A 25,663-nucleotide genomic window follows, 5' to 3' on the forward strand; every position below is an offset into this window, starting at 1 on the left:
GCAAGTTCGTATTGTGTGAAAGATTTAACAGTTGCAAACTTGTAACTTGACATTAATACATTCAATGAGATCTGCAAGCATAATTTATTTTCAGAATAATTACAAGTCCACTTACGAGTATGAATATCCTGCTGTGAATCAAAAATACTTAGATATTGAATCTGCGCGTGCTCGGAGTTCTGTCACGGTCACGTTACCAAGAGATTCGTAAAATTTTGTAGCTAGAGATCCTGTTTGTTGAACATATCATTCCAAAATCATGGGCATTAATATGGAGTTGTTCCCCCTTTGCTGATATCAGCCTCTACTCTTCTGGGAAGGCTTTCCACTAGATGTTGGAACATTGCTGCGGGGGTTTGCTTCTATTCAGCCACAAGAGCATTAGTGACCCTTATACTCTCCATGTAGACCTGGAATGGTAATAGTTCCATCTTGCCCTCTGATAGGCACTGATGTTGGGCGATTTGGTCTGGCTCGCAGTCGGTGTTCAAATTCATCCTAAAGGTGTTCGGTGGGATTGATGTCAGGGCTCTGCAGGTCAGTGAAGTTCTTCCACACCGATCTCGACAAACCATTTCTGTATGGACCTTGCTTTGTGCACGGGGGCATTGTAATGCTGGAAAAGGAAAGGGCCATCCCCAAACTGTTGCCACAAAATTGGAAGCACAGTATAATTTCAGGCCATGGAAAAACTGGGACGTTATCAGCTTCCAGAAATTGTGGACAGATCCTTGCGACATGGGGCCATGCTGAACCATATTAGGTGATGGCGGCAGATGACTGATATGACAATGGGCCTCAGGATCTCGTCAAGGTATCTCTGCATTCAAATTTCCATTGATAAAAAGCATGTGTGTTCATTGTCCGTAGCTTATGCCTGCCCATACCATGGGGCACTGTTCACAACAGCAAACCACTTGTCCACACAATGCCATACATGCGGTCCGCCATCTGCCCTGTACAGTTGAAACTGGGATTCATCCGTGTCTCAGTTATGACGCCGAACTGCAGTCAGGCCAAGACCCTGGCGAGGACTTTTTGTCTTCTAATGCCTTAAAGTAGTCTAAAAGTAACTGAATGTAATCAGATTGTTAGTTTGGGTAATCTGTTACATTAATGATTACACATGACAGGTAACTAACAGATTACAAAAAAGTAACCTACCCAACCCCAGCCTTAATGCAATTACCAGTACAGCTCTAGCCTATACCCAATAGATCTGACCTGCTATTCCATTTTATGACAGGACCTTATGGTTAACCATCAAAAAGGATGAGACAAAACAAGGTCAATTCGTTTAATAAAACCATATTGGATGCAGTTATGCAAAAATCAGGTGTTACACAATGAGTATGGAATCATGACTCTTGCTGCAGAATATTCCAAATTAAAATGTTTGAATTGAGAATATAAACACTACTCTTTCTAGAATTCTTTCACCCTTAGCATGAGTTCAGCTTATGTTTAATACTGACGTAGATGTAACCAACAACCCCTCTACCTTGTTTCAGAGGCCCCCTGAATCGCAAATCAACCCTAGGTACATTGTAATAGATTGGATAAGTGTAGGTCTATTCGATATGGCCAATCTCCCTCCACGCCTATCAGAGGGCAAGATGGAACTATTACCATTCCAGGTCTACATGGAGAGTATAAGGGTCAATTTGTGATTCAGCACCAATGTCAGCAAGTTTCCAATCCACTTTGGACAAGATCTATCCACATCATGGTTTGGCTATGTGATACACCAATTGGCTTTCTCTCCCTCAGTGGTAGCTACTTTAAAGTGACATATTTGAGAGGCTTTCAAACTCAATGACTAAGGGTGTGGCCCAGTTCTTGAGGTCAATCATCATCTTAAAAATAAGCTATTTTGTCTTTCTCTCAAATGAGGCTACTTACGTCATTGCAAATGTTACGGAAATAATCAAGACTTTCAGAATCTAGTGGAATTGTAACAACATTAATCATACAGTACATGGAACAAAGGAGAGTCTTAAGAGTTACTCTTATCTATATTTGGTTTCAATTAATTTGGCCTTTGATTGGGTTTCCATAAGAGACTGTCAGAATAGTGATTGTTGAAAGACTCATTGTCTAAAAACAAAATTTGCTATAACATTCAGTAGATTTTAGATGTGCATTTTGAGTTTTTATAAAAGGAGAACCCTCACACTAAGTCCTGACAAGTTGGTGTTTGGAGCATACATAAGCTATAGGCTAGTCCTTTTGGATTTCCACCATCTGGCAAGATATGAACGCAGCATCTGCATTATAGTAATTTACACATTTTAAGGCCACATTGTCTTTCAATAAAAGTGCAAACATAAATTAAACAAAACGAGTGACAATGTTTGAGCTAATGCCATTCTTTCTCCCCATTGTGTCAAACTAGATGTAAAATTGGAGCAATAACTGATTCAGACAATCAGCTATTGAACAGAGGTGTTGGCAAGCACAATACAAAATGGCACTCGGATCTAAAAGAGCTAAAATAAGCTCAAATTTAGCCAATATGTTTATTCTACACACACTGTCATATGGTAAGTGTAGTAGTCTACAAGGACAGAACTCAAAATTTTACGAATGAATTTGCAACTCGCCTCAGTAGACACGTAAGAGAAGTGATAAACTAGGCTTCTCACCCCCTCAAAGCAGCAAAAAACTGTTTAGGTGGCCTGATCTCCTAACTGGTGCAAGAGTATCCTCCACCCTTTCCAATAAAACCTTTTCACAATAAGATATGGTTGTATATTGCTACACAACCGCTTTCAAAGAGATGAAATAAAACTGATCATAAAATAAACTATAAAAACAGGATCTCAAACATTCAACACATTCAGCAACTGATGCTGAACTCCTAAGTAATCCAGAGTTAAATTCTTCATATATATTCATAATAAACATTTGTGACTAGAAAAATATTCAGACTTGCCATCATCCTTAATACAGGTTTCTAAAATGACTAACAACTGCAATTAATGGGCTTTTCAGAAAAAACAAATAGGAGAAATGACAATCTTGTGTAATAAGGACTAATTGGAATGCAAGCAATAATGGTTGTAATTCTGCCAGAGAAGAATATATAACCATGTTCCATCACCCATTTCAGTTGTTCCTGAGGGGGAAACAACATGTCACACATACTGTCCACAGACATTCTCTACACATTCTGTTCAAATGTCTATTAATATGCAAAAGCTGTTAAGTCTTGGTGGTTAATTGGGGCTGATGTCAATTTACTTCAGTTTTTTTTGTTAGAGTACGGGAGAGGGAGGGGAAGGATTTACTCCAGCTTGACATCTCCCTTTAGCCTCCTCTTCACACGAGAGTAGGGGCTGAGCTGGTCGTCCATAATGAAGTCATACAGGACCTTCACCCATGATGTGTACTGGGGCAGGTCATCGTAGTACTCCGATGCGATTTTCTTCACCTAGGTGAAGGGAGAAAACAAACAGTTTGCTACAAGTGTCTTCAGCATAAAGCTGCAATATGTAACTTTTTGGGTCGACTAGACCAAATCCACATAAATTGAGTTCTGGAGCTGTCATTCTCAATGAAAGCAAGTCTAAATTAGGTAAATTTGTTCTGTCTGTGCTATTTCTATGCTGCCCATTCTTAATTTTCGTTTTTGCATCTTAAACTTTCGGTTTCGTACAGCAGCTTTAAACAGCTGAAAATACAATATTTGTTGTTATATAAAATATATTTCAATGTTTTAGATGGTACAGTGATTCTCTACACAATGACTGCTTGTTTTGTCACAAACTGAAATTAAATTAATTAAATTAACTATTAGAATACAAGGAAATGGTGGAGCGATTTATGCATATTGCATCGTCAAAGTGTTTCTCTAAGTTCCAATCAAAGCAAAATTGCAGCGTCCTGAATCAGAAGAATACTCAATGCAACAGTTTTCCCCACAAACCAACATATAGGCTAGACGTTCTTTGTACAATGGGAATCTTTTAAATCATTTACATCTCCAAACATAGAATGTGCAATGAAATAGAGCTAGAGGTTAAAGTCTCCCTGGGTCTGGTGAAGTCAAATGCTTTTCTGCTGAGCCTAGACGTTGGAACAGTCCGTCTAAACATATTTGGAGGAATATGGTTGTTTTACGGATGTCCTTATTTTTTATTACTTAACCTGTTTCATCATGACAAGCACTTCTGGCTGCAAAAGTAAGCTGTATACAAATAAAAGTTAATTACTAAGCACTTCATTACAGTAAAGGAGCTATGGAACTGTCACTAAGACAATTACAACTACTGCCCCTGCCCCCAAATACCAATTGCCTATTGTTTATTTAACAGTTAGAATGGTAAAATTGGTTCGATAACATGTCTTTCCTCTCCATAGAGCCCCAATGTTTTCAACACCTATACCGTACCAGAGGTAGCCTACGTCCTGGGATGCTGGGGAAGTCGTGGTGCTCGTTGTGGTAGCCCACGTTGAAGGTGAGCAGGTTGAGGGAGCCATAGTATGAGTACGTCTCATGGCCCTTGAGGAACATGTAGTGCTCAGCAATGAAGTGTCCAGAGATGGGGTGCAAGCCCATTCCCAGCAAGGAACCTGCCATCATGTAGACCACAGGCTTGGCTCCACACAGCCAGTAGAGGGCCACATTGAAGGACAGCTGCACAGCCACATTGGCCACCTCCAGCCTGGTGATGGGCTTGGGGTTGATGCAGAGAGGGCGGATGGCGTAGAACAGAGGCTGAAGGATGATCCAGACAAACTTACGGAAGCGTGTGCAGAAGAACCAGCCCTCAAATTCAGTGGGGATGTCCACGTCCACGCCATCTCCTCCCAGGTAGCGATGGTGGTCCAGGTGGTAGCGCTTAAAGGAGGCAGAATACGGCAGCCCGATGGGCAGGTTGGCAAACATGGCAAACCAGCGGTTCCACATGGCCCTGCTGTTGCCAAACGCTGTGTTGTGGGAGATCTCATGGATGGCCAGGGTCATGGAGTGGTTGATACAGCTGCCAAAGGCATAAGTCCAGAACAAGACCCATTTCCAGTCTAGGTCTTTGACCAGATAGAATGCTAAAAACTGGATGAGTACCATCATGCAAACAATCCACTTCAGCCTGGGATCAGGCCCCATTAGGGTCTTTATTTCTGGGTACTTTGCTGTTAGAGAAGAGAAAGAATACCATTTTGGTTAATTTTTTTTTATTTATTTTTTTAACTTAGCCTACCTATTTGACAAAGCACTAATCAAAAACAAACTGACACACAACTCCTTACGTCATGTCATTCTAATTCATAGTCTTTATATTATGAATGTAACAATTTAAAGTTATCAGCCATTTCCTACCATTTGTAACCGTTTGCAAGCCCTCAAGCCCTACAGTTTTGCATCGTTGCTACTTCTGTCAAATGGCCCCTTAAAAAGCTCAGTCAGGACAGGCCCAGAGGTACCAAAAAGTCAACCACAAACACCATTGATAAAAACGTGCCTGCAGTAATAGTCTGGCAATTGCCATTCAAAACAGCACTAAATTATACTGGTATCTTATTTGACTGGCAGCCACAGCAGGACGAGAGACCACAATGATTCATGTACTTTTAAAGAATAAGGGCAATGCAAATAAGCTTACCAAATCCACATTTGCAAATAAAGCAGTCTGCAAGTCACAATTTACATTTTGTGACAATGTCATGTCACCTTGAGAACTTATCTTAAATCTCACCGGACTAAAAAGTAACCTAATGTGCACAAAGGGTGGTTTCTTAGCTAGCTAAGTTGTTTACCTGTTGCTAGGCAGTTGCTAGGGACATTCCTGGAAGAAGCTAGCTAGCTAACAAGGAGTGTCTAGTTGGCAGAAGAGAAGAAGGGACAAAGAAGGGACAAAGTGGGACAAAATAAGGACAGAAGAAAAGGGAAAGGGGACATTAAGGTGAAGCAGTCCTCTAAAGACACAAAAGACAATAATACAAGAAACAACACTTCTATTGCCTCTCCCTCTATGATACGCACTTCCGGGTTGGAGCGAGTAGTTGCATTCCGCTTCGCTCCACAGGTAGTATTACATTTCATTTCATTACAGTACAACAGTTTGATTTGTTTGATCTTAGCTGGCTACATAGCCGTCTTTGTATCCAAGATAATTGTGTAGTCTAGAGTAATTGTCGAGGTTACCTAGCCAGCTACACTTTCAAACAAAGTCAACAACGCAGCCACTGCTAGCTAGCCTATTTCACCAGCCAGCAGTACTATATCATTTTAGTCAATAAGATTTTTTGCAACGTAAGCTTAAACTTTCTGAACATTCGAGACGTGTAGTCCACTTGTCATTCCAATCTCCTTTGCATTAGCGTAGCCTCTTCTGTAGCCTGTCAACTATGTGTCTGTCTATCCCTGTTCTCTCCTCTCTGCATAGACCATACAAACGCTTCACACCGCGTGGCCGCTGCTACTCTAACCTGGTGGTACCAGCGCGCACGACCCACGTGGAGTTCCAGGTCTCAGGCAGCCTCTGGAACTGCCGATCTGCGGCCAACAAGGCAGAGTTCATCTCAGCCTATGCTTCCCTCCAGTCCCTCGACTTCTTGGCACTGACGGAAACATGGATTACCAATGATAACACTGCTACTCCTACTGCTCTCTCCTCGTCTGCCCACGTGTTCTCGCACACCCCGAGAGCTTCTGGTCAGCGGGGTGGTGGCACTGGGATCCTCATCTCTCCCAAGTGGACATTTTCTCTTTCTCCCCTGACCCATCTGTCTATCGCCTCCTTTGAATTCCATGCTGTCACAGTTACCAGCCCTTTCAAGCTTAACATCCTTATCATTTATCGCCCTCCAGGTTCCCTTGGAGAGTTCATCAATGAGCTTGACGCCCTGATAAGTTCCTTTCCTGAGGATGGCTCACCTCTCACAGTTCTGGGTGACTTTAATCTCCCCACGTCTACCTTTGACTCATTCCTCTCTGCCTCCTTCTTTCCACTCCTCTCCTCTTTTGACCTCACCCTCTCACCTTCCCCCCCTACTCACAAGGCAGGCAATACGCTTGACCTCATCTTTACTAGATGCTGTTCTTCCACTAATCTCATTGCAACTCCCCTCCAAGTCTCCGACCACTACCTTGTATCCTTTTCCCTCTCGCTCTCATCCAACACTTCCCACACTGCCCCTACTCGGATGGTATCGCGCCGTCCCAACCTTCGCTCTCTCTCCCCCGCTACTCTCTCCTCTTCCATCCTATCATCTCTTCCCTCTGCTCAAACCTTCTCCAACCTATCTCCTGATTCTGCCTCCTCAACCCTCCTCTCCTCCCTTTCTGCATCCTTTGACTCTCTATGTCCCCTATCCTCCAGGCCGGCTCGGTCCTCCCCTCCTGCTCCGTGGCTCGACGACTCATTGCGAGCTCACAGAACAGGGCTCCGGGCAGCCGAGCGGAAATGGAGGAAAACTCGCCTCCCTGCGGACCTGGCATCCTTTCACTCCCTCCTCTCTACATTCTCCTCTTCTGTCTCTGCTGCTAAAGCCAATTTCTACCACTCTAAATTCCAAGCATCTGCCTCTAACCCTAGGAAGCTCTTTGCCACCTTCTCCTCCCTCCTGAATCCTCCTCCCCCTCCTCCCCCCTCCTCCCTCTCTGCGGATGACTTCGTCAACCATTTTGAAAAGAAGGTCGACGACATCCGATCCTCGTTTGCTAAGTCAAACGACACCGCTGGTTCTGCTCACACTGCCCTACCCTGTGCTTTGACCTCTTTCTCCCCTCTCTCTCCAGATGAAATCTCGCGTCTTGTGACGGCCAGCCGCCCAACAACCTGCCCGCTTGACCCTATCCCCTCCTCTCTTCTCCAGACCATTTCCGGAGACCTTCTCCCTTACCTCACCTCGCTCATCAACTCATCCTTGACCGCTGGCTACGTCCCTTCCGTCTTCAAGAGAGCGAGAGTTGCACCCCTTCTGAAAAAACCTACACTCGATCCCTCTGATGTCAATAACTACAGACCAGTATCCCTTCTTTCTTTTCTCTCCAAAACTCTTGAACGTGCCGTCCTTGGCCAGCTCTCCTGCTATCTCTCTCAGAATGACCTTCTTGATCCAAATCAGTCAGGTTTCAAGACTAGTCATTCAACTGAGACTGCTCTTCTCTGTGTCACGGAGGCGCTCCGCACTGCTAAAGCTAACTCTCTCTCCTCTGCTCTCATCCTTCTAGACCTATCGGCTGCCTTTGATACTGTGAACCATCAGATCCTCCTCTCCACCCTCTCCGAGCTGGGCATCTCCGGCAAGGTCCACGCTTGGATTGCGTCCTACCTGACAGGTCGCTCCTACCAGGTGGCGTGGCGAGAATCTGTCTCCGCACCACGTGCTCTCACCACTGGTGTCCCCCAGGGCTCTGTTCTAGGCCCTCTCCTATTCTTGCTATACACCAAGTCACTTGGCTCTGTCATATCCTCACATGGTCTCTCCTATCATTGCTATGCAGACGACACACAATTAATCTTCTCCTTTCCCCCCTCTGATAACCAGGTGGTGAATCGCATCTCTGCATGTCTGGCAGACATATCAGTGTGGATGACGGATCACCACCTCAAGCTGAACCTCGGCAAGACGGAGCTGCTCTTCCTCCCGGGGAAGGACTGCCCGTTCCATGATCTCGCCATCACGGTTGACAACTCCATTGTGTCCTCCTCCCAGAGTGCTAAGAACCTTGGCGTGATCCTGGACAACACCCTGTCGTTCTCAACTAACATCAAGGCGGTGACCCGTTCCTGTAGGTTCATGCTCTACAACATTCGCAGAGTACGACCCTGCCTCACGCAGGAAGCGGCGCAGGTCCTAATCCAGGCACTTGTCATCTCCCGTCTGGATTACTGCAACTCGCTGTTGGCTGGGCTCCCTGCCTGTGCCATTAAACCCCTACAACTCATCCAGAACGCCGCAGCCCGTCTGGTGTTCAACTTTCCCAAGTTCTCTCACGTCACCCCGCTCCTCCGCTCTCTCCACTGGCTTCCAGTTGAAGCTCGCATCCGCTACAAGACCATGGTGCTTGCCTACGGAGCTGTGAGGGGAACGGCACCTCCGTACCTTCAGGCTCTGATCAGGCCCTACACCCAAACAAGGGCACTGCGTTCATCCACCTCTGGCCTGCTCGCCTCCCTACCTCTGAGGAAGTACAGTTCCCGCTCAGCCCAGTCAAAACTGTTCGCTGCTCTGGCACCCCAATGGTGGAACAAACTCCCTCACGACGCCAGGTCAGCGGAGTCAATCACCACCTTCCGGAGACACCTGAAACCCCACCTCTTTAAGGAATACCTAGGATAGGATAAAGTAATCCTTCTAACCCCCCCCTCCCCCCCCTTAAAAGAGTTAGATGCACTATTGTAAAGTGGTTGTTCCACTGGATATCATAAGGTGAATGCACCAATTTGTAAGTCGCTCTGGATAAGAGCGTCTGCTAAATGACTTAAATGTAAATGTAAATGTAAATGTTTCAGGTTACGCCTAGGTCCACTAGGGTCCAGCCAATGAGTGACAAAATCAAAGGAGATGGTTTGGCCTACAGCATGATCAAAGTTATCACACAGTATCAAAATAATTAAATGCCTCTCTGCTAGTATCAAAGTCTTGTAAGTCACTGTAGGCCTAGCGTAATTATTGCCAACTACATTAAGCGGGCTAATTGAGCTTCAAATGACATAGGCCCGGGGGGGGGGGGGGGGGCTTTACTTGGCTCATCGCGCTCTGGCGACTCCTTGTGGCGGGCCGGGTGCCTGCAGGCTGACCTCGGTCGTCAGTTGAATGGTGTTTCCGCCGACACATTGGTGCGGCTGGCTTCCAGGTTAAGCGAGCGGGTGTTGGCGGGTCATGTTTCGGAGGATGCATGACTCGCCCTTCACCTCCCGAGCCCATTGGGGGAGGTGCAGCAATGAGACAAGATCGAAATTGGGGAGAAATAATAAATAAATAAAAATTTGGACACACAAACATGGGGGTGTACAAAGGAATAGGAAAACCTTTATCAGGTAGGTGGAACAGTCAATTGTAACAATGCACATGGTGATATAGCCTGATCCACTCACAATTGCTGGGTCCCATACAACATTACCAGCGTGTAGTGGTATACTTTAAATGTTTGTTAAAGTGTTAGTAGCACCTGCAGTGGGCAGAAGTTGATTATTTTGTGTGTGTAGGCTTATATTAAAAATCACAGGGATTTATTAAACTAGGCTATAAGCTAGAAAGTGAAAACCAGGCCATGTTGACCTTGAGTTTACTGTGTTACTTGTAATGGATGTGTGGACAGACAGGACTCATGTGGACAGACTGTTTAGCCTGCTACTCACTGACTGCTTCTTGACTAATGACCATTCACCTTTCTAACCATGGGAGTGGGTGGTTTATCAAGGCACTGTTATAACCAAATCACTCTCAACAATTGAAGTTGTTGGCTTTCTCTCCTATCACAGCGTAACACACTTTGGTTACTTTCATCAGTGCTACTAAAATATAAGGATGATAAAGGCTGACAGAGGAAAAAAATAAATCAGGTGGAAGGTGGCTAGCTGACAATAGTCCAGCACTCCCATCCAATTGCACAACTTATCACTTTGTTGAGTGATCAAATCAATAGTTAGATTTTGGAGTGATGTCTGGAGTAATTATTATAAAGTCGGCTTAATTAATTTTACAGACAAAAAGCCCACCTTTTATAGCGTATTTTGTTTTGTCGACATTTGGGAAGTTTACCGACAAATGAGCTGTTTCCATCAGGCCTGTCGTGACATTTTTCTATCCAACATGTACATCCCTCGCATTAAAAGTTTGGATGGAAACCTGGTTAGTGACAAAGGAATAGTATCCTGTCTGAATAATTTGTAAGCTATGGTAGTAGTCGTGGACAAAGGTTTTGAGAATGACACAAATATAAATTTCCAAAGTTTGCTGCTTCAGTGTCTTTAGATATTTTTGTCAGATGTTACTATGGAATATTGAAGTATAATTACAAGCATTTCATAAGTGTCAAAGGCTTTTATTGACAATTACATGAAGTTGATGCAAAGAGTCAATATTTGCAGTGTTGACCCTTCTTTTTCAAGACCTCTGCAATCCGCCCTGGCATGCTGTCAATTAACTTCTGGGCCACATCCTGACTGATGGCAGCCCATTCTTGCATAATCAATTTGTCAGAATTTTGAGATTTTTGTTTGTCCACCCGCCTCTTGAGGATTGACCACAAGTTCTCAATGGGATTAAGGTCTGGGGAGTTTCCTGGCCATGGACCCAAAATATCAATGTTTTGTTCCCCGAGCCATTTAGTTATCACTTTTGCCTTATGGCAAGATGCTCCATCATGCTGGAAAAGGCATTGTTCGTCACCAAACTGTTCCTGGACGGTTGGGAGAAGTTGCTTTCGGAGGATGTGTTGGTACCATTCTTTATTCATGGCTGTGTTCTTAGGCAAAATTGTGAGTGAGCCCACTCCCTTGGCTGAGAAGCAACCCCACACATGAATGGTCTCAGGATGCTTTACTGTTGGCATGACACAGGACTGATGGTAGCGTTCACCTTGTCTTCTCCGGACAAGCTTTTTTCCGGATGCACCAAACAATCGGAAAGGGGATTCATCAGAGAAAATGACTTTACCCCAGTCCTCAGCAGTCCAATCCCTGTACCTTTGGCAGAATATCAGTCTGTCACTGATGTTTTTCCTGGAGAGAAGTGGCTTCTTTGCTGCCCTTCTTGACACCAGGCCATCCTCCAAAAGTCTTCGCCTCACTGTGCTGTGCGTGCAGATGCACTCACACCTGCCTGCTGCCATTCCTGAGCAAGCTCTGTACTGGTGGTGCCCCGATCCCGCAGCTGAATCAACTTTAGGAGACGGTCCTGGCGCTTGCTGGACTTTCTTGGGCACCCTGAAGCCTTCTTCACAACAATTGAACCGCTCTCCTTGAAGTTTTTAATGATCTGATAAATGGTTGATTTAGGTGCAATCTTACTGGCAGCAATATCCTTGCCTGTGAAGCCCTCTTTGTGCAAAGCAATGATGACGGCACGCGTTTCCTTCCAGGTAACCATGGTTGACAGGGGAAGAACAATGATTACAAGCACCACCCTCCTTTTGAAGCTTCCATTCTGTTATTCGAACTCAATCAGCATGACAGAGTGATCTCCAGCCTTGTCCTCGTCAACACTCACACCTGTGTTAACAAGAGAATCACTGACATGATGTCAGCTGCTCCTTTTGTGGCAGGGCTGAAATGCAGTGGAAATGTTTTTTGGGGATTCAGTTAATTTGCATGGCAAAGAGGGACTTTACAATTAATTGCAATTCATCTGATCACTCTTCATAACATTCTGGAGTATATGCAAATTGCCATCATCCAAACTGGCAACAGACTGTGAAAATTAATATTTGTGTCATTCTCAAAACTTTTGGCCACGACTGTACAGCAGCACCAGGAGGCACAGAGGGACACTGCTAGTTATTACTGTTGAGACGGGGTGGATACTGGCTAGTATTGCAGTCTGGTGATGTATTTTAGGGTTTATCAGTGTTGTTGTCCCCTATATTAACTGCAATCCTTATGGCTTCGCCTTCTCAGTAGGTAATACAACAATACAAACCTAAGCACTCTTGAAATATGAATAAAAGCACAGTATGATTTCCTAGAAGTGAAAATGAAACTGTTTCCCAGCACTGGCAGAAATAGCCCTAAGGTAAATATTTTGTAAAGGTGGCTCTGTTTTGTCTTGGAGACTCCTCAGATTTCTCACACATTCTCTCTCCCCGGAGGAATTGTGAATTCCCAGATCTGGTCAGGTGAACAGGTAAAGCCGACTTTATAATAATTACTCCAGAAGTGAAAACGAAACTCGGTTTCCCGGGAACTGTCAGAAATAGCCTTTTGGTAAATATTTTGCAAAGGTGGCTCTGTTTTGTCTTGGAGACTACTCAGATTTCTCGCAGATTCTCTCTCCCCAGAGGAATTGTGAATTCCCAAGAAGTGGTCAGGTGAACAGGTTAGCGAGAAAGAGTGGTGTAAATGCTTATGCGCAAATATTTATATAATAACCATCATATTGAAGTAAACTTCAGAGTCACGTGATGATATGGTGTGTGGTCCTTCCACTATGACTTGGGAAAGCATGCAGTTTATCAGGCTACTGCTGAAATAAGTTATGATGAACTTCACAGGGTGGGGAAAGTGTTCCGTATTTTATCTAATGGGTGGCATCCATAAATCTAAATTACATTGCACAACCTTCAATGTTATGTCATAATTACGTAAAATTCTGGCAAATTAGTTCGCAACGAGCCAGGGTGCCCAAACTGTTGCATATACCCTGACTCTGCGTGCAATGAACGCAAGAGAAGTGACACAATTTCCCTAGTTAAAATAAATTCATGTTAGCAGGCAATATTAACTAAATATGCAGGTTTAAAAATATATACTTGTGTATTAATTTTAAGAAAGGCGTTGATGTTTATGGTTAGGTACACATTAGTGCAACGACAGTGCTTTTTTCGTGAACGCGCTTGTTAAAAAAAAATCCCCCGTTTGGCGAAGTAGCCTGTGATTCAATGATAAATTAACAGGCATCGCATTGATTATATGCAACGCAGGACAAGCTAGATAAACTAGTAATATCATCAACCATGTGTAGTTAACTAGTGATTATGTTAAGATTTGTTTCTTATAAGATACGTTTAATGCTAGCTAGCACCTTACCGTGGCTCCTTGCTGCACTCGCATAACAGGTAGTCAGCCTGCCACGCAGTCTCCTCGTGGAGTGCAATGTAATCGGCCATGATTGGTGTCCAAAAATGGCGATTACCGATTGTTATGAAAACTTGAAATCTGCCCTAATTAAATCGCCCATTCCGATTAATCGGTCGACCTCTAATTATGACTCATACTGTGGTACTCAATGTCCAGAGCATGCAGGATCCTCTACCGGCGACCAATAAACTGAAAACTTGAAAGAGTCATGATTCTGGAGCTGTCATTTTGTGACTGATGCTTGTAAACGTGTTGATTGCTAGGCATACAAATAAAATTATTTCTTGATGCATTTGAAACGAGGTCTAGGTGTGGCCGCAACCGGACTAGATCGTGCACAACTCTTGGCGGAATGCATTGCTCGACTGCCGTGAGGGTGATAAGCACAATATCGTTTGTGATCTGTATCCCCCCCAAACGATTTGTGTATGTTTTGGTTCTACAATGCTGTGTCCATTATAACATTCAATTTATAGCATTCATTCTTACAATGAATGATCAGTTCTAAACACATTGTTCTCCTCTATGCTGCCTGCAGCGTGATCTACTTTCCTTTGTGCATATATAACAGACAGTTGTTGGTCGGAGCATGTCTCACTGGAGCCGCCGAGCCGAGAAGGGGGCAATTGCGACCCGCAATTTGGGCGTTCCTGCATGTGGGCATTCCTGCATCTGCAGGAACCCCTCCTTATACTTCCAGGCGGGTGAGCTCCAGTACAATAGGTGGCATTAATGCACAATAACGGTGGATGCCAGCCGCCCATAAGCCCCACAGAAGAAGCGGTGACAGGTAGCTAGCTAGCTGTACACCGGTAAATAGTGCCTTTTGCCCCCGCCCGTCGGGCTCATGTTTCCTGCAAGTCTGTTAACGACGGCAGGTGTTCGGCAGGCAGGAGCGAAGGACACTGTGTGCTAGCTTAGCTGGCTAGTCCTAAGTAGAACTCTGGTACACAGCAGGCGGGAGGCAGGGGCGGGAGGCAGGGGCGAGACCGAATGCTAGCACACAGTGACGCGAACTATCAAACTAGCTACAGTGGTTCCTCCTCGAAAAGTTGCGTCATACTGTGGCACACCTTGCGTGCTGCCGCAGCATTCTGTGGCACGTCATTTAATTCTCAGCCATTTTTTCCAGTTATTGCAAGTTTGACCACCAGATGGTATCTTTGAGAAGCATTTGATAGTCTTCCATATTGCAGACACGCGGGAGACCGGGGTTCAATCCCCCAACGGGGAGGAAGGAGTAGGCTGTCCTTGTAAATAAGAATGAGTTCGTAACTAATTCCATGTGTGTTATTTCATTGTAGAATAATAGTGAAGACATCACAACTATGTAGAAAATAGTAAAAATATAGAAAGATCCTGGAATGAGTAGGTGTCCAAACTTTTGACTGGTACTTGCTTAATTAATATTATGGTGTTTTTAATCCATGAAAAACACAAAACCCTCGGTTAAATTCAGACCGTTTTACTCCCGGAGCGCACATTGGACTTTCGGGCCGAGGCAGTCAAGCACCCAAGCAAACGTTGGCTAGCTTGCTAGCTACTTCCAGACACAAATGAGACCACTCTGACCATTCTACTCGCCCTAGCAGAGCTGATTAGGCAGTTTGTGTTAACCAAAGCGTTGGTGACTAACTGTGCTGCTGGAAACAATTTAATTATGCTTTTTTGACGACGTTTACTGACACCGGGCATATTCAGCGCTCGTAAATTAATTATTCTGCGCTCTGGTACACTCAGACGAGAGTGCTCTGAAATCAGAGTAGATAGCCAGAGCGAATTTACGAAAGCACCCGAATGTCCATTGAGAACGCACTCCGACTATACCATTTAGCTAAAGCTAAGAATGACAGTCAAACGTTAGGTAGTTAAGATACAGTATATTAACTATAGGCTCAAGTTTGATGTATAAATACTAACGTTAGGTAGATAGCATATCATTACAGCAGTATGTCCTGGTATGTTAGCTATGTGGTTCGTAAGGACAGCGTAGCTAACAAATTGTCAGCCAACATAACATGTAAGGTAACTTATTTGTAAAGTCATTACTTTATTACATTGAGTAGCAAGCTACCACGAGGACGCGCTCTTTCGACTCTGCGGCTTGAGCATGCTTTTGGTGCACTGTCAATAGCACGCCGGACTTCAGGCAAGAAGGTTGAGGGTTTGAAAACTGCTCGCTTCATTTGAAGTCGTGCACAATTATCAGTTTATTATTTGGTTTATATTGCCCATTCACTGTCAGTTAGAGACAGTAGTGTATTGGGACCCAAAATCATAAATCAGTGCTCTAACTCCCCTTTGGTCGTTAAGGCAAATCTGGTCTGTGATAGGACAGGGTTTTTTCCACACCTAGCTCAGCTATTAGGCTATTCTTTAGTAAAGGTTGAATAGTCTATTGTTCAGCTATTAGCCTCCTTCCCCAACTTGCAACAAATGGATGTCTTTTTGTTGAGCAAAACTTTATTTTCAATCAAAAATAATTGTTCTGAAAGCAAAAATGAGTCTTCAAAGTAAAACAAATGTTTTGCAATCAAATATTTTGTAATAGAGTGCAAAACTTTATGCATTTTATTCCCCAATTTATTTGAAAACAAAACTCAAATTTAATTTTGCTATCAACCACCCTCCATTTTGGCCATTTTTTGAGTGTCAGTTTGGCTACAACCAATACTGTTCAGCCTTTCTTCCTGACAAAAAGGAAGTCATAGCGGACACCTACGAAGAAGGACTGTGCGATGAGGTAAGCAGCACTCAGGTAAGCAGCACTGGGCATTCTTCCGTCCAACTTTTACATAGGTCCTACGATTCAATGTCGGTTCATAACATTGTACTATATTACATACATACATACATACCGTAGAATGATAAATCATGCAATTATTATTCTCAAGCTAACCAAAAGCATTTAGCTACGAACGCCTGTTCTCACCATTTTCAGTTGAATTAATCTAACTTTCTTTCATGGCAACTCATAAGCAGGCCATGTCCTATTTGTTTCATAGTCGATACATAATCATATTTCATGACAGTGTAACGGTTAGCTTTGTTTACAGAAGGATGAAAGAACACAATATGTCTGTCAGGGAATGCTATTCTGATATGTCAGATGAGTTATACAAGAAAGTCAGCGCCATTAAGGCAAGGATGCCCCATGCGGGCTTTAGAATGGTCAAAGGAAGTCTCAGAGCAATGGGCCATTGTGTACAATGGCGAAGAGTCTTTGCAGCGTGTAGATGGTGCAGGTATCATTGCCAGAATGATCCAGCTTCGTTACATTGCTCGGCAAAAATACTCTGTTCCTGCACCCGTCTCTCGTCCACATTGATACAAATCATAAATTGATAAGGTACTAAGATGTATAATGTCTCCATCAAATCTAAAAAGTTAACTTTTTTTATTCCTAGAATTTTCAATGATGTATGAAACTGGAGTTGTTATTCAACTGGTAATACATAAATAATGAAGCAGGTTAATAGGTTAAACATTTCACTTTTAATTCCAATGCTTTTTTAAGATACAACTGGTAAGTATATTATTTTGTATACATATTGCATATTTCCCCATCACCTAATGAACAACCACAATACCAGTCTGGTGTTAAGCTTTCTCTGCTGTATTGACGTATCCTGAAAATGACATCTGCTGCTTTAGATTGAACGGTCATATCTACAAAAAAATAAGCTATTTTCTTTACTTTCAGAGTGCGAGATGATCAAGGGGTCAAATGTAGATATTGCCAGATGTTCACTGTCTGAGGAACAGGCCGTGGAAGCATTATTGCTGGGAAAAGTGTCCATAAGAGGTAATTAAACTGTTTGGTGTTATTTTTCTCTCTTCCTGTCTTGTTGTACATGGAACCTGTCTCACATGCACAGTTTGGAGGAAGAAGGATACCTTGACCTGTCGAATTCTATCCACTTCTTCTATGTGGGATAGGTGTTCCTACCTCGTCTGCGGGCAGATCTGCAGCATTTCGCAGAGTTAGAATAATCACCCTTTAAGTACAGAGGCAAACCTGACACCTCACCAGCTGTGGCATATCGGAATGCTCCAAACACCTGTGCACATTGTTTTTGCCTTAGCACTACACAGCTGATTCAAATGATCAAGTCATCATCAAGCTTCAAGTGGTAAATATGTCTAATAATGACATTATCTTCTATTGTTTGTCTGCATGTGTCTGTTTTTTCAGCATAAAGTACTCTGTAACCACTTAGTGTGGACACCAAGTGAGACCACACACACACTTACTTCATCCCTCTCCCCCTTCTCCCTAAACCCTCTAGGTTATATCAGCTGTGTCGGTGAACCCCTCCCACACCTGAACTGGCTGACTGACACAGAGGGCACAGCATGATCATTGGTGAGAGGTCAAGTCAACAGGAAGATTATTAAAAGAGGTGCTTTACATTGAAAAACAGATATAGATGTAGTAGTCTCATAGTTAATGATCCAAGGTCAGTTTTGCATTTCACCTCCTGATGACTGACCATTTTAGAATAAAAGAAAAGGCTTAAATCATCCTCTCTATCCATCTGCCTCTCGTCTGCAGGTATGTTTTGATGTGAGAGAGGAAGCCAGTCCCATCAGCCACCTCACCCGCTCTTAAGATAACCTTCGGTCCAACTGGGGGCACAAGGCTGGTTAGGAGACACCGATAGAGACACTAATTGTGATGAACTGAGAGAATATTCGGGTAGCACTGTAATTCATTAATCATATGCTGTCTGCCTCTGTTCGTACCTCTTTCCGTCTTCTACACCTCTCTCCCCACCTGATCTTTCATCTACATTTTATAATGCACACCATATGTGCATTGAAGTACAGATTGAACGTCTATTTATAACACCTGGATAATTAACTTATTTCAATAAAGCGTTTCACATTCACCACTGGTTGAAATTAAGTATCTCATTGAAATACTATCCTGTGTCCTCAGATTAATGCAGATGAAGGGAGTTAGATATGCATAGTTTTTTGAAGTGTACATGCAGACAGCATCATTCAAAGAATGGAGTTTGATACACCTGCTATTGGATATGACTGAAAAAGAATGTCTCAAGAGATTCCTACCTGAACCACACCTTTATTTGCCAAGGAAGAGTACATGATCAGTGAATATATTCAATGTACAGGCTACAATGTGGGGATCTCATTAACGCCATTCAGACTTGAAGTTAATACAACAACTATGATAGCTGAGGATCATAGATTGGTATGAATATTAGTTCAGAACCTAACGTTTTACACAGATCGGCTACATACTGTAGCTAGCTACACAGCCATACAGTTATTTTTATCCTCCACTACACAATAAGCAAGTAAATAGTTAGCTAGCTATGTTACTTCAGCTGCATTGCAAGGTAAGCTTACACAATTGTACATTCAATTTGCAGTAAATGCTTTAGCTAGCTAGATTCTCTACATCCACTGTTTCCCAAGACGACAGCCTGGTTTGCTGGTTCTCAGGAGTCCCTAAAACATTAAACACGAATTACAATGTCGTACTGTACTCATGTCATAACACCAGCTAGCTGGCTAATATTAGCTAGTCAGTTAATTGCGATTTAGCAAGTTTTCGCAAATTAACTTTAACAAAAAAATATGCACAATCGTTTGTCTCTACATTAACGAACATATTCCTCTCAATTGTACATTTTTAGCTTGACTCGTTATGACATAATTACTTACATTTGCTTCCCCAGTAATGTTTTGTCAGCCATCTTTGTTGAATAAAGCCACCAGGGACAGGTGGCTCGCGTCAAATTCGTCATTGGAACCACTCGCTATGATTGGTCATATAAAAACCTTGGGACCCAAATGCATAACTCCCCCTTGTGGTGGTCTGGAGCAATGAAGCCGTGACGCTGGGTACCTCTAAGCCCCACAGTGTATGCTCGCAACTTTAAAAAGGAGGAACCACTGTAGTACAAAGTGTCAACACAGACCGAACAATGTGCCAGATATTTCACTGGATGAATACATTTGTAGTATCCGGTTGGCGTTTCCACTCACTACCAAATATGGAAATGAGATGTGGCCAGCAGTGGGAGAAGGCTGGTGCGAAATGGATGTTGGTCGACATTCTGCAAATTTTCTCATCGATTAAACATTTGATCTCCATACACCTTTGTTTCCAAAACTAGAATCTGTAAAAAACAGTGGAGTGCATTTTGTAGACTTTACCCTTTGCCAAAGTTATGTAAATTTTTTAGGTGTGCAAGGGCAAATTGTACATTCACACTTCAGAGTAGGCGTGCTCTAACAGAAATATGCAAATAAATGCTAGAACGTGCCAATCAGATCTCACTAGCTTGAGCTTGGCTCTGCACACCTCTTGCTTACTCTACACACTATGATTAATTTGCTCCCATTGAAAATGACAGGCTCTGGTCTACCTTGGGTTCTTTATAAAAAATCTTTGGCGTCGCCCTAGGTCCTGTCTGCTGTGCTAGCTTGAGACGGGGAGGACCGGTAGACAGTTTCCTCCGCCCCCGCCTGTTGGGCACGTTTTTTTCCGGTACACTGGAGGCGGGAGCGACACCGTGTGCTATCTAGCAAGCTAGCACAGTGTCGCAGCCTCCTGCCTGGTGTGCTAGCGGGAGGCAGGTGCGACCGGTATATAATTCTCTTTTGCCCTGCCTGTCGGGCACCGTTTTCCCCGCAGTTCTGGACAGGTGTTCGGCAGGTGAGAGCGAAGGACACGGAATATCGGTGTCGCTCCTGCTAGCAAGCAAGGACGACTCCGGTAGGTGGGTGCGAAAACTCAGATAATACTTTTATTTCCCCTTTGTCCCACATTCAAAAAAATAAGTCACAACCATGAAGATGTCGAACTCTGCAGAATGCCTGGGAATTTTCCAGCACATGTGGGACATCTTAGAGTAAAATAAGTGCACTCTATATGTGTGTCTAGGTCATTAGGCACCATTAGCCATGCACCTGTCTTGGGAGTGGGGATGTCTGTTTATTTATTTTTAAGAATATACTCAAAAGGAGATAACGATTATAAAAACCTAGAGACAGGGGCAAAAACCAATAGACCGAGTACAATAATCAGAGAAAGAAAAATAACGTGGATATAAATAGGAGGGAATAGGGTGTGGTCAAATCATTCAGGGCTTAACAGACTGTTAGGAAGATTCAGCCCTGGACCTGTAGGGAGAAATCTAAGAACAAGCGAAAGAGAGTGGTTTTAATAAAGTGAATAGCACAATAAAACGAGCCCCAGAGGGATATATTGGCAATTTTCCAGTACATGTGTGACATCTTAGAGTAAAATAAGTGCACTCTATGTGTGTCTAGGTCATTAGGCACCATTAGACATGCACCTGTCTTGGGAGTGGGCATGTCTGTTTATTTTTGTACCATTGCTATGGCATAATGTTTCTAAGCCCTAATGGGAAACCAAGCTAAAATTAGTGCAAGGCAAAAAGATAATGGTGGCTAAATGCCAGAAGGGATGAATCATTATCATAAAGAGGAGTTACTATGTGTGTGTGACGTAAGGATGAAACCTGTATAAAAAGTGTTTGCCAAGGCTGGAAAGGGAGTTGCTTCATGAACCAGCTCGACTTCTGTTACTTTGTAATAAAGTCTATTTGAACTCACAAGCTCCAGTATTTGAGAAATATTATTGACTGAATATTTCCACGAAACCAGCAGGTCAAAAGGAATGACTGAAATGAACGAGTCACTCAGAAAAAACTAAAATCGTAGTTAAAGAACAAATCGTTAGCGAAGCAGTCAAACTTTGGCACGGTGCTTTCCATCTCGTGGTCACTAACTTTTCAGATGTAACAATTATTTTCAAACATTATCCTCATCACCATTTTTCAATCCTAAACTTTCAACTCGTGCTGAATTAGGATATTACACACGTCAGTGTTTCCGCAGAAAAAAATGATTACGTATGAGTTTCATTAAGGCCTGGTTACTTATGTAATAAGGTATCTGTTTGACATTTTTGCAAAAATGTCTAACCCTGTTTTCGCTTTGTCATTATGGGGTATTGTGTGTAGATGAGACTGAAAAAAACAATTTAATACATTTTAGAATAAGGCTGTAACATAACAAAATGTGGAAAAAGTCACTGTACTTGAGGCACTGTTCGTTCAGAAAGGAGAGAAGGGCCATTGCCTGTTGCGCACTGCAACGACACCAACCTTTGAAACTATTTAACCATAAACAGAAATGTCATCATTGTCAATTTATTGGACATGTTCCGACCATAGGAATGTTAAGGGGATTATTTTATAAACACTTCCTCATATGCCATTGAAACCAGTATCTCTCATGTACTCAACTTTCTTTCATTATCCAGCAGCCAAAGACACAATCCTAGTCATATTAACAACCCATGTTTGTTATTGCGTCATTAGATCCTCCCCCTTTCTAAAGGATATTTTCATCTCTGTCATAATATGAAACCACTTGCAAGGACGCCGTCTACCGGTCGCCCATTGCTAGCTAGTACACACTGAGGTAGAGTGTACTTCGCCCCCGCCTCCCACCCACTGTGTACCGCAGAAAACCGTGCTTGACAGGCGGGAAACCAGTGCCCGACCAGTGGGAGCGAAGGACGCTCTACCCCGGTGTGTACTAGCTATAGCTAGCTAACGTTGTTCCCCACCCCCCTCTTCTTGTGAGGTTTATCGGAAAAGCTGACCACGACTCCATTTTGTTGCTCCCTGCCTATAGACAGAGACTAAAACGGGAAGCTCCCGCGCTCAGGTCTGTTCAACGCTGGTCCGACCAATCTGATTCCACGCTTCAAGATTGCTTCGATCACGTGGATTGGGATATGTTCCGCATTGCGTCAAACAACAACATTGATGAATACGGCGATTCAGTGAGCGAGTTTATTAGCAAGTGCATCAGCAATGTCGTACCCACAGCAACAATTAAAACATTCCCAAACCAGAAACTGTGGATTGATGGCAGCATTCGCGCGAAACTATAAGCGCGAACCACTGCTTTTAACCAGGGCAAGGTGACCGGAAACATGACCTGAATACAAACAATGTAGCTATTCCCTCCGCAAGGCAATCAAACAAGCTAAGCGTCAGTATAGAGACAAAGTAGAGTCGCAATTCAACGGCTCAGACACAAGAGGTATGTGATGTGGCAGGGTCTACAGTCAATCACGGATTACAAAAAGAAAACCAGCCCCGTCGCAGACCAGGATGTCTTGCTCCCAGACAGACTAAACAACTTCTTTGCTCGCTTTGAGGACAATACAGTGCCACTGACACGGCCCGCTGCCAAAACCTGCGGACTCTCCTTCACTGCAGCCGACGTGAGTAAAACATTTAAACGTGTTAACCCTCGCAAGGCTGCAGGCCCAGACGGCATCCCCAGCCACGTCCTCAGAGCATGCGCAGACCAGCTGGCTGGTGTGTTTACGGACATATTCAATCACCCCTTATCCCAGTCTGCTGTTCCCACATGCTTCAAGAGGGCCACCATTGTTCCTGTTCCCAAGAAAGCTAAGGTAACTGAGCTAAACGACTACCACCCCGTAGCACTCACTTCCGTCATCATGAAGTGCTTTGAGAGACTAGTCAAGGACCATATCACCTTCACCCTACCTGACACCCTAGACCCACTCCAATTTGCTTACCGCCCCAATAGGTCCACAGACGACGCAATCGCAACAGCACTGCCCTAACCCACCTGGACAAGAGGAATACCTATGTGAGAATGCTGTTCATCGACTACAGCTCAGCATTTAACACCATAGTACCCTCCAAACTCGTCATCAAGCTCAAGACCCTGGGTCTCGACCCCGCCCTGTGCAACCAGGTACTGGACTTCCTGACGGGCGGCCCCCAGGTGGTGAGGGTAGGTAACAACATCTCCACCCCGCTGATTCTCAACACTGGGGCCCCACAAGGGTGCTTTCTGAGCCCTCTCCTGTACTCCCTGTTCACCCACGACTGCGTGGCCATGCACGCCTCCAACTCAATCATCAAGTTTGCAGATGGCACTACAGTGGTAGGCTTGATTACCAACAACGACGAGACGACCTACAGGGAGGAGGTGAGGGCCCTCGGAGTGTGGTGTCAGGAAAATAACCTCACACTCCACGTCAACAAAACAAAGGATGATCGTAGACTTCAGGAAACAGCAGAGGGAGCACCCCCCTATCCACATCAACGGGACAGTAGTGGAGAGGGTAGTAAGTTTTATGTTCCTCTGCGTACACATCACAGACAAACTGAATTGGTCCACCCACACAGACAGCATGGTGAAGAAGGCACAGCAGCGCCTCGTCAACCTCAGGAGGCTGAAGAAATTCGGCTTGTCACCAAAAGCACTCACAAACTTTTACAGATGCACAATCGAGAGCATCCTGTCAGGCTGTATCACCGCCTGGTACGGCAACTGCTCCGCCCACAACCGTAAGGCTCTCCAGAGGGTAGTGAGGTCTGCACAACGCATCACCGGGGGCAAACTACCTGCCCTCCAGGACACCTACACCACCCAATGTCCCAGGAAGGCCATAAAGATCATCAAGGACAACAACCACCCGAGCCACTGCCTGTTCACCCCGCTATCATCCAGAAGGCGAGGTCAGTACAGGTGCATCAAAGCAGGAACCGAGAGACTGAAAAACAGCTTCTATCTCAAGGCCATCAGACTGTTAAACAGCCACCACTAACATTGAGTGGCTGCTGCCAACATACCGACTCAACTCTAGCCACTTTAATAATGGAAAAATGTATGTAAAAAATGGATCACTAGCCACTTTAAACAATGCCACTTAATATAATGTTTACATACCCTACATTACTCATTTCATATGTATATACTGTACTCTATACCATCTACTGCATCTTGCCTATGCCGTTCTGTACCATCACTCATTCATACATCTTTATGTACATATTCTTCATCCCTTTACACTTGTGTGTATAAGGTAGTTGTTGTGAAATTGTTAGGTTAGATTACTCGTTGGTTATTACTGCATTGTCGGAACTAGAAGCACAAGCATTTCGCTACACTCGCATTAACATCTGCTAACCATGTGTATGTGACAAATAACATTTGATTTGATTTATCAGTGGTTGGCATCCAATGTTATGCTGCATTACGGCCATCTACTGTACTGGAGCGCCCCCGCCTCCCGCCTATGTACTGGAGTCATACCTTTATAATGGACGATAGAAGTATAAAGAGGGGTTCCTGTAGAATCGTTTTACATAATAATTGGTCTGGCTAGCTAGCTAGATGACGGATAGTGTAGGTAACAACAGCAATGGTTGCAATTAGATCAGATGCTATCCAACTCCCCTCTCCCTGCCTGCCTCACAAGGTAACTGGGCAGCCACCCATACGAAAAATGTATGCACGCACGACTAAGTCGCTTTGGATAAAAGTGTCTGTTAAATGGCATATATTATTATAGTTATATATTATTTAGCTATCTATCATTAGCTGGATAATTATATATTCATCCATGGCTGCAGTGAGCAACTGCTAGTTACATAGCATATCTGAAAGGGGATTATAGTTAGTTAGCTAGCCAACTTTAGCTAGTTAGCAGCCAGCTTTGATGAAAGACAAGAGGAACACTTATAGCTAACAAGCGAAATAATTCATGACCAGCAATACAAACTGACAAGCTAATGTTAGCTTCTATTGCGGTCTATGAGGAGAAAGGAAAACACTCACCCAAAATGTCTTTCCTCCTGTCTGCGTGTGGCTGATCTGTATAAACCCATTCGTAATCCTCACGAGGGACACGGTTCCCCATCTTTCTTTGGTTTAAGTAACAGGTAATGAATCTCAAAACATTTATATTACTAGCTAAAAGTATCAACTTGACTCCAACTTCTCGGTTACCTAACGGACTCAAGCCACCCTGCCTGGTGTCAACGCAGGATCTGATTGAAATAGAGTTCGCC

At 43.8% G+C, this 25,663-nt stretch overlaps 1 protein-coding gene and 1 long non-coding RNA gene across 2 annotated transcripts; one reads left to right on the forward strand and one right to left on the reverse strand.

The window, feature by feature from the left end:
- Positions 1-1,283: 1,283 nt before the first annotated feature.
- On the reverse strand, positions 1,284-25,658 carry LOC120017624 (sphingolipid delta(4)-desaturase DES1-like). The gene is made up of 3 exons (XM_038960508.1): positions 25,431-25,658; positions 4,394-5,136; positions 1,284-3,433 (listed from the first exon to the last, which is right to left on the reverse strand). Exons 1-3 carry the CDS (start codon positions 25,510-25,512, stop codon positions 3,287-3,289), a joined length of 972 nt encoding a protein of 323 aa, XP_038816436.1. The 5' UTR covers positions 25,513-25,658; the 3' UTR covers positions 1,284-3,286.
- LOC120017625 lies at positions 15,752-18,358 on the forward strand. The gene is made up of 4 exons (XR_005472130.1): positions 15,752-17,556; positions 17,691-17,884; positions 18,041-18,154; positions 18,307-18,358. It is a non-coding gene; the product is annotated as an uncharacterized LOC120017625 (long non-coding RNA).
- Positions 25,659-25,663: the final 5 nt, after the last annotated feature.

Source organism: Salvelinus namaycush, chromosome 22 (genome assembly GCF_016432855.1).
Source record: "Salvelinus namaycush isolate Seneca chromosome 22, SaNama_1.0, whole genome shotgun sequence".
Taxonomy (NCBI): Eukaryota; Metazoa; Chordata; class Actinopteri; order Salmoniformes; family Salmonidae; genus Salvelinus; species Salvelinus namaycush.